Genomic DNA, 12422 nt, shown 5'->3' on the forward strand with positions numbered 1-12422 from the left:
TTATTTAAAATCAGTTCGAAATTGGTGTTATGCAGAGAGAAAATTACTGATGTTAATATGCTAGAGAATACATTTTCTACATTTCATGTCTTGAATATGCTTTTGCAACAGCAATATCAAGAGAAAAGTTTTAAACAATATTTTGAACAAATTTCATGTCTTCTCGTGGCTGAACAAAATAACGAGTTATTGATGAAAAACCATGAATCTCGACCAACTAGAACAATACTATTCCCTAAAGTGAATGTTGTGAATGTTAATAATCGTGGTCGAAGTCGTGGTCGTGGTCGTGATCGAGGTCATAACTGTGGTAGAGAAAGAAATAATTATTATTTTCGTGATGGTCATTATAATCATTTAAATTTCAAAAGAACCATACTAAATGATGATTACAAAGGAAAAACTTCACAAGATAAAAGTTCAAAGAGTGTTGAAAATAAATGCTTCCGATGTAGAATGATTGGGCACTGGTTACGTACCTATCGTACGTCAAAACACTTAGTTGAACTCTATCGAGTCTCCTTGAAGAAAAAAGAGAAAAATGCGGAAGCAAATTTTACATACTAGTATAATGACATATTTGATCCATCCCACATGAAAAATTTGGATGTGGTGGACTTCTTTAAATCTTCTGAAGAGAAAATTGACACAGTTGGTGGAACATCAAGTGTTTCTTTTGACTTTGAGAATATCTAGACTTAATGTTGTTCTTGTTTTTTTTTTTTTTNTTTTTTATCTATCTTCATATTTTTTTAGTAACTTTTGTATATTTGACGTGTTGTTTTTCTTATTTTCTTTTAATGAAGAAACATGGATCATTTTCATATGTTAGATGTTTAAAAAACGAGCAAAGAAAATCTATGTTTGGCAGACAATGCAACTATATACACAATACTTACAAATAAAAAATATTTTTCCAAATTGACAATACTAAAAACAAAAGTAAATACAATATCAAGTTCTGCAAACTTGATTGAAGGTTTTGGAAAAGCAAATATTATTTTGCTTAGAGGAACAAAATTTACAATTGACAATGCATTGTTCTCTAGTCAATCAAAGAAAAATCTTCTTAAGTTTTAAAGATATAAGTTACGATGATTATCATATTGAGACTTATAATAAGAATATTGTGAAATATCTATATATCATATTCATTGCCTCAAATGAAAAACGTATATTGGAAGAGTTGCCTTCTTTATCTTCTGGATTATATTATACTCATATATGAGTAATTGAAACATATGCAACAATGAACTTGAAGTTCATGAGTCCAAATATATTTACAATTTGGAATAACCGATTGGGTCATCCAAGATCTGTAATGATGAGGAGAATGATTGAGAATTCAAATAGACATCCGTTGAAGAGCCAGAAGATTCTTCAATCTAATGAATTATTATGTGATGCTTGCTCTCAAGGAAAATTGAGCATTTTTTGAATGGATTCATGGTGATATATGTGGACCTATTAACCCACTAAGTGGACCATTTAGATATTTTATGGTATTAATAGATGCATCCAGTAGATGGTCACACATGTGCTTATTATCAAGTCGAAATCTTGCTTTTGCAAGATAACTTGCTCAAATAATTAAGTTAAGAGCACAATTTTTTGATTATACAATTAAGACCATTCGTCTTAATAATGCCGGTGAATTTACATCCTAAACTTTTGATAATTATTGTATGTTAATTGGGATAAGTGTTGAACATCCTGTAGCTCATGTTTATACACAAAATGGTTTAGTAGAATCATTCATAAAACGTTTGCAATTAATTGCAAAATCATTACTTGTGAGAGTTAATCTTCTTTCATCTGTATAGGGACATGCTATTTTGCATGCAGTGTCACTTGTATGCATTAGGCCAGTAGCTTATCATAAGTACTTACCATTACAATTAGTTTATGGTCATGAGTCAAATATTTTCTATTTGAGAATTTTTGGATGTGCAGTATATGTTCTCATTGCTCTACTACAACGCACTAAGATGTGTCCTCAAAGGAGGTTAAAAATATATGTTGGATATGATTCCTCATCAAATATATGTTGAAAATGTAAAAAGTTAAATACCTAATATATATATATATCTAAAAACCTAATCGGGTGGGGTCGGGGATGGGGTGGAATACCTTCCCCATCCCCTCTTGGTCGGGTCGGGGCTTGCAAAAAATTTTGCGAACCCTATCTATGGACAAGCTTAATAATGTCTGATCCATTCAACTCAATCTCGAATCGAGCAATTGGTTAGATCCATACCACTCCCTCTTAACAACCATCAATTTCAAGCAACCTGATGCTCCACCTCTTTGACATGAATGAACTTGCACTCACCTAGGATTACATGACCGATGGTTATATTTCTATTATGAAATTATTAAACTAAAAAAAAAACTCTTTTATATAGTTTCAAAATTATATAATCAAGTAAAATGTTGGAGTTGTACCTATCTTTGTGCCGTCCATTAAAGTTTTCAATCACTAGTTGCTCGTAGTAAAACTTTTTTTTAAGGATTTTTTTTTTAAAAATAGTTTTTCCCTTTTATGGTTGATAGAGATCATGGAGGCTACACTAAAGTATTACTCTTTAAAAAATGGTTCAATTTCGTCCAACTTTAAATACCTTAATTACTAACTCGTGATGATAAGATAGGCGAAATTGAGAATTGAGATGAGATCCACTCTCTATCAATATCTCCTTTGGAATATTTCATTTCATTCTTTGTTTTAGAGAGTTGGGGTATGATAATCTTTAGTTAAGTTATATAAAATACCTCTAAAGTACCTTCTTTTAGTTATACTTCTTAACTTAAAAAATTGTATTAATACATTTGATATAGAAAAAAAAGTTAAAAGAAATCCTAATCATTTAATGAATTTCAATACCAAAAATAGTTTTCACTCTATCCTCTCCCATTCTCATCCTAATCTCAAGGATTGGATGATACAATTTTGAAACTTCAAAGAAAAAAAAAAAGGACATGTTGTCCATGTATTAGAGATCACCAAATTTGTACATATTTTTTTAAATCATTAATTGATTCAAAAAATTTAAACTAGTCGATGAAGGTAAATTTAATTATATATCATCTAATATTCTTCACTCGTGGACTTGAAATATGAAAAATACCCAACATGAATTATGCTCCGATGCCATCTTAAATCACCAATTGAAGCTTGTGAGTGAAGGTAATTTAATTATATATCATCTAACCTGCTTTAATAAGATAATATATATTTTTTTCTTATTGTGATTTGATTTTATGTAAAAAAAAAAAAGCTAAAAAAAAATACTCCCAACCTTATGAGTTGGGATATTATCTTTGAAATTGAAAATTTGAAACACGATGGTGATGGTCTAAAAGGTATTACGATCCCAATTTTTATACACATGCAAATGCATAAAACATACCAAAATAAATTGTGGGCATCTAACTTTAGTCCATGAAAAATCAAAATCAATGGCTCATTGATAGCACATAATGTTTGCCATAATGGCATAATGGGTAGCCACAGCCCACAGGTAGCCATTCTTGTTGGCCATATCACCAAAAAAACAAAACCTATTGTGACTGTGAAGAAGACGGTGATGGATGGAAGTTTATGGTTTACAGTGAAGCTTTTTGGACAGGACGGCCATGGCAATACATGGATAGGAACAAGCAACAAAGAAATGGAAAACCCCCCATTTTCATTCTCAAATTGTAACCATAACCCCACAAACCTTTACCTTTGCCACGTAGCTGACTCCTTTTTTCAACATCTGCATCTCAATTCCTCCTTCCCCAATTTCCCATTCTTTGCTCTCTCTATATATATTCTCTCTTCCCTTTACCTTCTTTCCGTTCGGTTCACGGGACTCTCCATCACCCATTTCTTCAATTCAACCACCGTCCTGTGAAACGGGCTAATTTCTCTGCTTCTTCTAAGGTACGTTTATATGATTCTCTCTGAATTTTTGGGGTTCGTATGTCTTTAGTCCACAGATCTTCATGTTTCTTTCTTTTGATCGTTGCTCAGGCTCTTAATTTTTCTTCCTTTGTTGCTTGTGTTGCTTAACTTATGAGCGGTTCTTGTTTTGTACTTTGATGAACAGATGAAATTTATTGAAATGAGAAGGAAAAAATGAGATCCTACGGATTGGGTTTTTTAGTGGAGGATATAGCATTCTAGTTGCCCTTTGTTGTTGTGATTATCATGTGGAGATTTTAGCTGTTTGGTGTTGGATCGTGTTCGTACCCACCAGACATTGCCTTGTTTGATCATATTTTAATCACCCACCAGGCCTTTTGTATTTGATTTTGTTAGTTTCTTAGTAGGTACTTGAATCCAGGATTCCAATTCTTTGTTCCTGATCATTATTTAGTTGCATGGTTAGTATGGCTTGTTTTCATTTAGTGGTGAGTGATTATGAATCAGAACAATGTGGTAATTGTTGGACCAGTTTGTACGAATCCTCGTTTTCACGTTTCTGGTGATTGATGTTTGGACATGAACTTCAAAGGCAGGCTTGTTTTGGATTAGAGATGCAACATTTGAACGATATCAGCTCATGGATGCTCTGTACTATTTATTGTTAGTGATGCAACCAAATCTATATGAATGAAGACTTGCAAATCTTGGATATTTTCATTTGTTGTTCCTTTGGTTTTCATTCTAATTGCCTACCATCATGGGTTTACCTAGTGGTAAATAGGGAGCATGACCTTGATAAAGGGCTAAGAGGTCATGGGTTCAATTCATGGTAGCCACCTACCTAGGATTAGTATCCTACGGCTTTCCTTGATAGGTTCAAGCGGGTTGTTCCGTGAGATTAGTCGAGATGTAGCTTGTAGAAGTACATAGAAATATGTCAATCTGATAAAGGGCTTTAAGCTTGTGTATCAACTTCCCAGGCCATAATGATGCTGATACTTTGTCAAAAAGGAAAAAGAACAAAAAAATTATATTAGCATGAATTCAAATTTAGATAAGTAGAACCTTGCAGATTTGTCTATATTAGTGGTTCGGGATTCATTCACTGCTAATGATTAGGCTTTCACTTTGCATAGTGTATTAGCTAGTTTGTTTAGCATTAGATTTATTCTCAATCATTCCCATTCCGTTGAGAAACTTCAATCTTTGGCTTATGTGAAAATCAGTTACATCTGCCCCAAGTCTTTTTCACTTTATTTTTTTACGTCTAAAAAGTGTTTACATTAGTAACTTCTAATGTTAAAGAATACGAGTCTGTTGCAGATTTTGAAGTGCAGCTCATTCAGGATGTCTTCTCCAAGCAAAAGGAGAGAAATGGATGTCATGAAATTGTAAGATAGCCACCCTTGTTATTTATCAAGATTTCATATTCTTATTTCAGTCATTAGTTATTGTGGTTGTTCTATGTAGTCTTTATGGACGGCTGTTTATTAGCCTTCCAATCCAACAACCAAGAAGATGTTATTTTGAAAATGAAAATGATCTACTAGTACTGCAATAGGTTAGAAGAGTCTTAATAATGCCCACGGAGTTCTTCTTTTCCATGTTTACTTACAAAAAGAATATTGAAGTTTTTTATAACTTTTGATTTTTATGCAAATAGATAATTCTCCATTTGTAGACACATATACTTCATCCTTATCACACCCCCTCACAACAATAAGAGAGAGAGAGAGAACAAGGAAGAAAAGGACTCTTCTCATTGCAAGGCTTCTTTATTTTAGTGACATGGTTAATTAATGTATCGATGCTTCCAACGTTCTTTGTCGAAATATTTCTTAACATTTTTGGTAGTCACTTAGTTTTGCCTTCTGTGTTCCTAATCATATGAAGCGAGGTAAGTTCGATGGTATGCGTTTATTTATTGCCCTTGAATGTAGTGATGATTACAGTGAGCCGTGAGCGAGAGTGATCATACTTGGGGTCGTAATTATGGTTGCAGCAAAAATAGCGGTTATGTGCTAGAAAACATATTGGGCATGCTGGCTTAGAACTGGCCCAGCATTGGGGTGTTTTCAGGTTTTAAGTTTGACTATTGTTCACTGTTATGCCTCTAGACCATTGAATGACTAATGCCTGCACTTGAAGTTCTGCTATCTCTTAATCCATAACGTGGAACTGAGGTCCTTCTAGGGGTTGATAAAATACTGTGTGGTAACATTGATTCCTAATATTGTACGATTATCTCTGGAATTCTATTACTAACTCGTGCAACAGTGATGGCCATAAATTTCTGTTGGTTTATCTTGTGGTTCATGTTACATTGGCTTATGTTGTCCAGGATGATGAGTGACTACAATGTGGAGATGATAAATGATGGACTCAGTGAATTCAATGTGGAGTTCCATGGTCCCAAAGAAAGTATTGCTCGACTTTCACCTCTGTCCAATATGCATTTCATAGTCGTTGATGGAATAGCAATTATTCGTTTGTGGGTGTGTATGAGCATTATTGGATTGCAAATGAACAATTTAGCAAACTTGCCGGCAGTCTAAACCCAATTCTTTTGTCTTGTTTGGAGTCTCCTGAAAATTTATCCTTGAAGTGTGGTGTTTCTACTGCTTTCCTGTGTAATTTATGGACACTTGATGCTGTTTACTGTTTCACTTAACATTGGTGAGTAAGATCTGCAGCCTGTTCCTAAAGAGTTTTAATCCATGAAGAAAACTGTGCTTTTGGCTGTTCAAAAGATTGTGAAAGTACATCAGCATGTGGTTTAGTTACTATTCGGATTCCACTTAGCTCTAAAAGGTATTAAGTTTGGATCATAGATGACTTCAAACTCTGAATAGAAATGAACTTTTTGGTTTTATTTACAAGGAAATGTCAACTGGAAACATAATATGCATCTAGTTTAGCTGCATGTTTTCATTTAGTGAATTATTTTTCACCACTTTGTGTCTAGAGCTGCAATAAGTTAAATATCTTTTGATAAGTATGTTCTTACTCAAGTTTAATTATCCTTGCAGGCTTATACGAAACTGGCGTTTGGAAAATCCGTGTTGAGCTACCTGATGCATATCCATACAAGTCTCCTTCAATTGGTTTTGTAAACAAGATATTCCACCCAAATGTTGACGAACTGTAAGGAAGTGTATCTTTTTCTTTAAACCATAAAATGCTATTGATTGAATGCTCCACTGTTTGAATCGTAGTAAAGTATTTAACATGAAACTTTTACTGCAGATCTGGTTCTGTGTGCTTGGATGTGATTAATCAGTCTTGGAGTCCGATGTTCGGTAACTATCTGCCGCCTCCATCATCACGAAATCTCTGTTAACATTTTACTAGATTGCATAGCATTTTCTGCTTTTGAGTTTTGTGATAAGATGTTATTGCACTATAGCTTTTGATGTGTTTGGAAATATAATTTAACATCCATGGACCATATGAATTGTATTGAGACTCCCAAAATATAGGACTAAGTTTGTGTTTATTCTTACCTTCTTTCTGTTGGGTTTTGCAGATCTCTTAAACGTTTTTGAGGTTTTTCTTCCCCAGCTTCTCCTTTATCCCAATCCTTCCGACCCCCTTAATGGTGACGCAGCATCGCTTATGATGAAGGACCGGAAGCAGTATGATGAAAAAGTTAAAGGTAAATATTTCTCATTTGATGAACAACTTTTCTAATCCTATAACCACAACTTTCTCTATTTAATTTAAAATGAACTTCCCCTCTGAAAATCGTCAAAATTGGGAACCAAATTCCCAATGTAAGTGGATACACTTTCTTGCAAACTTTGTTAACAACCATTTTCCTAGTCTAAAGTACAAATGTTATTCTGCTTCTTAAAGTGTTAAGATGACAGAGATTTGTCCCTTTTTTGGTCCTAACAATTACTTTCTTAAATGATAACTCAACATCTTCCACGTACATATAGAGTACTGCGAACGGTATGCGAAGAAGGAGAACGACATTAAGTGCACAGCAGAAGATGAGAGTGAAGAGGATGAAATCAGCAATAACGAAAGCGGTTCAAGTGACGACGATGTTGCCGGACATGCTGATCCCTAAATGGAAGCAAGGCATTATATCAATCTATTCTTCATTTAGTAGCAGCAAGTGAATTTACATGTTTGCTTTTCTATATTTTTACTGGTTGGTATGATCATATCGAAAATACCCAACAAAGTTTTAGATGATTCTTAGATTGTCATGACAGTGCTGTATTAAACGACTTGAAATGTTCGAGCTGTCCAGTAGGGGACATTAGCAAGGTGACAATATTCTATCAGTTAATGAAATAGATTACATGAAACGAAATTATTTCTCTTTGCCTGCCTACTTCACAACCCCCAAAAGAACTACAATTTCATATGATTGTTCATGTGCAAGTCAGTCGCAATGTGAGAAGAAGCTTTGTGGTTAGTATAACGATTCATCAACTATACCAATTTCAATTACTGATTGATAAATGGGGTCTAAATCTCATTTCCTAAAACTTCCTACATTGCATAAAAACCAATGAAACAAAATGTAATCCATAATTTATTAAAAATATATATATGTACATAATTATTAAAAAGGAAAGTTTTCAAATAAAAGTAATCACCATAACAGTGGGATTAAATAATCATATCAAAGCACACTTTTAAGAATCATTTAAAAATGTTTAAAAGTTCAATATCAAACCTGAAATTATTTTTGAATCATTTAAAGCATACTTTAAGAGCAATTTTTAAAAATAATGATTTTTGGGACAAATAAACGTGTGAAAGTACCAAAATGCCCTTAAGTTAGAAAAAAAAACCCTAAAAATTCAATTTTTATGATTCCTCAAAAATCAACAGCCACATCCTCCATCCGGCGACCACGATTAGAGGTTCAGACGGCAACGCACGAACAGAGAGAAACTGGGGCTGTGAAGACTAATTGATTTAGGAAAAACTATCTTTTTGGTTCCTGTTTTCATCTTTCCATTCTCTCTCCTCTCCTCTCCTCTCCTCCTCCCTTATTCTCTTTGTTCTCTCTCCATTATCAAGTTTTTCAGAAACCTCGAATACAAAAACCTATCAAGTTGTGAAACTATCAAACCCAAAAAGAAAGACGATGAGTCTCCATAACTCGGAACCCATGGGCGTCAAGCTCAAAGAGCGGATCCATTACCACACCCACAAGTTCTTCGTCTACACAATTTGATCTTATTCAACCTCTCCCTCTGTCTCCTCCCCTCTTGCTGTGGCCTCTACCTCATCTTCCTCCACATTCTCACCATCATTGCGCCGTGGTTGTCGTCGCTTCCACCTGCTGGTTTGGAGCCCACGCATGCTATTATGAATTGATTAATTGCAAAATTGAAGAAAATAAGAAAATATCCATGTTATGAGAATAAAAAATCTTAAATCACCCATTCACCTAAAATCTTAAGCTAGTAGGTGAAGTGAAATCTTAAGCTAGTAGGTGAAGGTATATTTAATTATATATCTAACACTTCCCAAATATGAAGAAGACCCAACAAGTTAAAATCAATATTAAATGAGAAAAAAAAATAATAATGCAAGGGCTTGAACACAAGATTTTTTTGGGATAATTTGCTCTAATACCTTTAAATCATCGAGTGACCTACATTAAATGGACATGAAATAACATTGTAGGGGTTTGAACACAAGATCTTCTAAGGCCACCTGCTCTGATACTATCTTAAATCACCAATTGATCTAAAAACTTAAACTAATAGTAAAGGGATTGGAATTCCCACAACAGAAGCAAATGAATGTCTTTTGTTTCGAATTTCGTTTTACAAAACTTGAAATTGTTGGGGTTTGTGTTCTAAAGTCTCATGTCCAGTAGTTTGTAAGCAACTTTGTACGAACATTTGTGATGTATAATATAAATGATATTTACTTCACTACTTGACTTTGCACATTTAGATGTTTTTCATTTTACCACAAACCAATAAACTTAATATCCCTGGTTATTTGTATGTAACTTAAACATGTATGTGGTGACATACAAGTGGATCATGTCTTGAGTGATAACCAAAATGGTCTATAGTATATGGATATAGGAGGCAAACCTTATCCTGGTAACGCTACGGATGTGGCTCGCTTTGTGGAATGGTCACAAATGTTATGATTTGTCACAGATGGTCTGATCCTCATCATTCGTGTAGGGGACATGCGAGCAAGGGCGTCCTATACAAAGAGTTTGTATAAGACTTGACCACGAAGTGTTAACGTCTCGTTATATAACACTGTTCATAATTGAGACTTCACTTCACTAGGATGACCATAGGTAACATGACCTCAATCCTGAGTGAGTTGGGAACTCTTGCCATTGAGGGTGATCCTTTGATTTGCATGGGTGTGTGAGTGGCCAGAACGGCAACTCAAACCTACCATTTTGGGTATTCGTCTGGTTTGAGACCTGAGAACTTAGCTATACAAGATGGAATTTACTCATTCCTTGAGGCAGGGGTAAGTAGATAGATAGCTCCCTTAAGGGCTGATTTCAGGACTTGAACGATGTGGCGCCACACACATTCTCATAGCCTGAGAGGTGTTCACACATAGTAGGACTATATTGTATTGTTCATTAGAGGGATCAGTGGTACTTAAGGAGGAAGATGTAATTACAGGGGCAAAACGGTAAATTGGCCTGCTGTAATTACGAACATTTGTGAAGGGTCATCATACTGATGATTGGTTATATCCAATGGACATAGAAATATATCTATGGCAAGAAGAGTTCAACTGTCGGTCTTTAGTGGAGTGCCTGGCAGTTAACGAATGGTGGATATCGTGACTAAAGAGTTTAATCAGCTATTCACGTATCATTGAGCTTCGAGTCATAGGTCCATAAGGTCCACTTGGTAGCTTGGATACAAGTTGAGAGTCAGTTTTTGGGTCAATTTGAAATGTTCAAATTGATAAGAGGGAGTTCGATTATATATGATAGAATTGAACAAGTTAATTGAATATGATATAATTAACTTTATGTATGAGATACATTAATTTGGAGAAAGTTGGATATAAATATGATTTTAATTTAGTAGAGGAAAATATTATAATTAATATATGATATTAATTATATGTTATGAATATGATAAGGTCACATTCATTGGACGGTTATAAAGGAAATGGGAAGGCACCTCTTCTGTTCTAAATAACGAATGAGTGCATTATAAATAGCAGATGGCGTGTTGATCTCGGAATGCCCAGACATTGTGAAAAGATAGTGTCATCGTTTAGAAAATCAGTGCCTATACGATAGTGACTGCACGATCGCTTACATATACGATATTGCTAAGCGATCGCATATAGATTACACCATCGCGTGCTATTATCTAAACGATCATTTACCTTTTTCCTAAGCGATTGTTTAGCTCCCGGTATTTACTAAACGATCGTATAGACGATCGCTTAGTTTTTCCTACGCGATCGTTCAGACGATTGCTCACCTTTTTCCTACATGATTGTTTAGACGATCGTTTACCTTTTCCTACACGATTGTTTAGACGATCGCTTACTTTTCCTACACGATCATATACTTCACCTAAACAATCAAGCATCTTGTTTATGTGATAGATGACCGCATCTCCCACTTGCTTAATCGTTGTGTACGGTCTCTCTTCCTCATTCCTTTTACCAAATCTGAATAAAGCCCACACTTTTGTTTCTCAATCCAAGAATACTGAGGGCTTTGAGTGGTGTTGTTTTCTTCGTTTCTTTCTGTCCGAGTGGTGATTGTTCAAGGTAGACGGTTGGGTTTCAGACTCGTTGTAAAGGATAAATCCTCATCTGGTATGATTTCTTGATCTCTTTAGCATGATGAATACATATTAGTATGTTTTGAATGTATATGCGGTAATTCTGTCACAATGAATTAGAAAGATCCGCTTCCGCTCGTAGGTACTCTTGAATAAGAGTTCCTTCAGAAATTACAGAGGTGACGAAAAGAGGATGAACAAGAAATTTCTAAAGCATGATTCTATTGCAAAATTAGAGAGGAAAAGGAAAACTAAACTAACCCTTGGGGAACTAATTCTTCACATTTCCTCTTCGGTAAGTAGTTCATGAACCAATCTGTCACTTCTCCCGTTCTGAGCACCATGAACACAGAAACACATTAGGAATTCAAACACCACAATGAGGATACCACTACAATGTCTTTTTCGTTATTTTCAAGGAGAGAATCAAGGAGAGTCGTGGGCTTCTATGGATTAATTTTGGTATTAGGGAGAGAGATTTTCTTTGAGAGAAATGCAGAGGAGAAGAATATTGAGTGCTTAGAGATCACCCTGTGAAAACCAATTTCATGTTATACAATCAACCCCTCTACCACATACATATGAGAGATTAAGGAAAATAACTTCCCACTTGAAAAATAACTTCCAAGGAGTTATAAATTTGAATTTAAAAATCAAATCAAATTAAATTATATGAAAATAATTTAATATAATTAAATCCATACTATATGTTATATCTCATATAACATATAATCTATAGT

At 34.5% G+C, this 12422-nt stretch overlaps 1 protein-coding gene across 1 annotated transcript; it reads left to right on the plus strand.

Moving 5' to 3' along the window:
• Window positions 1-3542: 3542 nt before the first annotated feature.
• Window positions 3543-8245, plus strand: LOC120071906 (ubiquitin-conjugating enzyme E2-23 kDa-like). The gene is made up of 7 exons (XM_039024320.1): window positions 3543-3928; window positions 5237-5304; window positions 6255-6334; window positions 6943-7057; window positions 7160-7212; window positions 7440-7568; window positions 7855-8245. The coding sequence occupies exons 2-7, from the start codon at window positions 5261-5263 to the stop codon at window positions 7986-7988; spliced, it is 555 nt and encodes a 184-aa protein (XP_038880248.1). The 5' UTR covers window positions 3543-3928; window positions 5237-5260; the 3' UTR covers window positions 7989-8245.
• Window positions 8246-12422: the final 4177 nt, after the last annotated feature.

The sequence above is a fragment of the Benincasa hispida genome, chromosome 2, assembly GCF_009727055.1.
Source record: "Benincasa hispida cultivar B227 chromosome 2, ASM972705v1, whole genome shotgun sequence".
Lineage (NCBI taxonomy): Eukaryota > Viridiplantae > Streptophyta > Magnoliopsida > Cucurbitales > Cucurbitaceae > Benincasa > Benincasa hispida.

What these genes read in the sequence shown, in the direction of transcription:
- LOC120071906 (XM_039024320.1), top strand. Translation starts at nt 5,261, where the DNA reads ATGTCTTCTCCAAGCAAAAGGAGAGAAATGGATGTCATGAAATT. An exon ending in GTTCCATGGTCCCAAAGAAA is followed by an intron (nt 6,335 to 6,942) that starts GTATTGCTCGAC and finishes TTATCCTTGCAG; the next exon opens with GCTTATACGAAACTGGCGTT. An exon ending in CACCCAAATGTTGACGAACT is followed by an intron (nt 7,058 to 7,159) that starts GTAAGGAAGTGT and finishes CTTTTACTGCAG; the next exon opens with ATCTGGTTCTGTGTGCTTGG.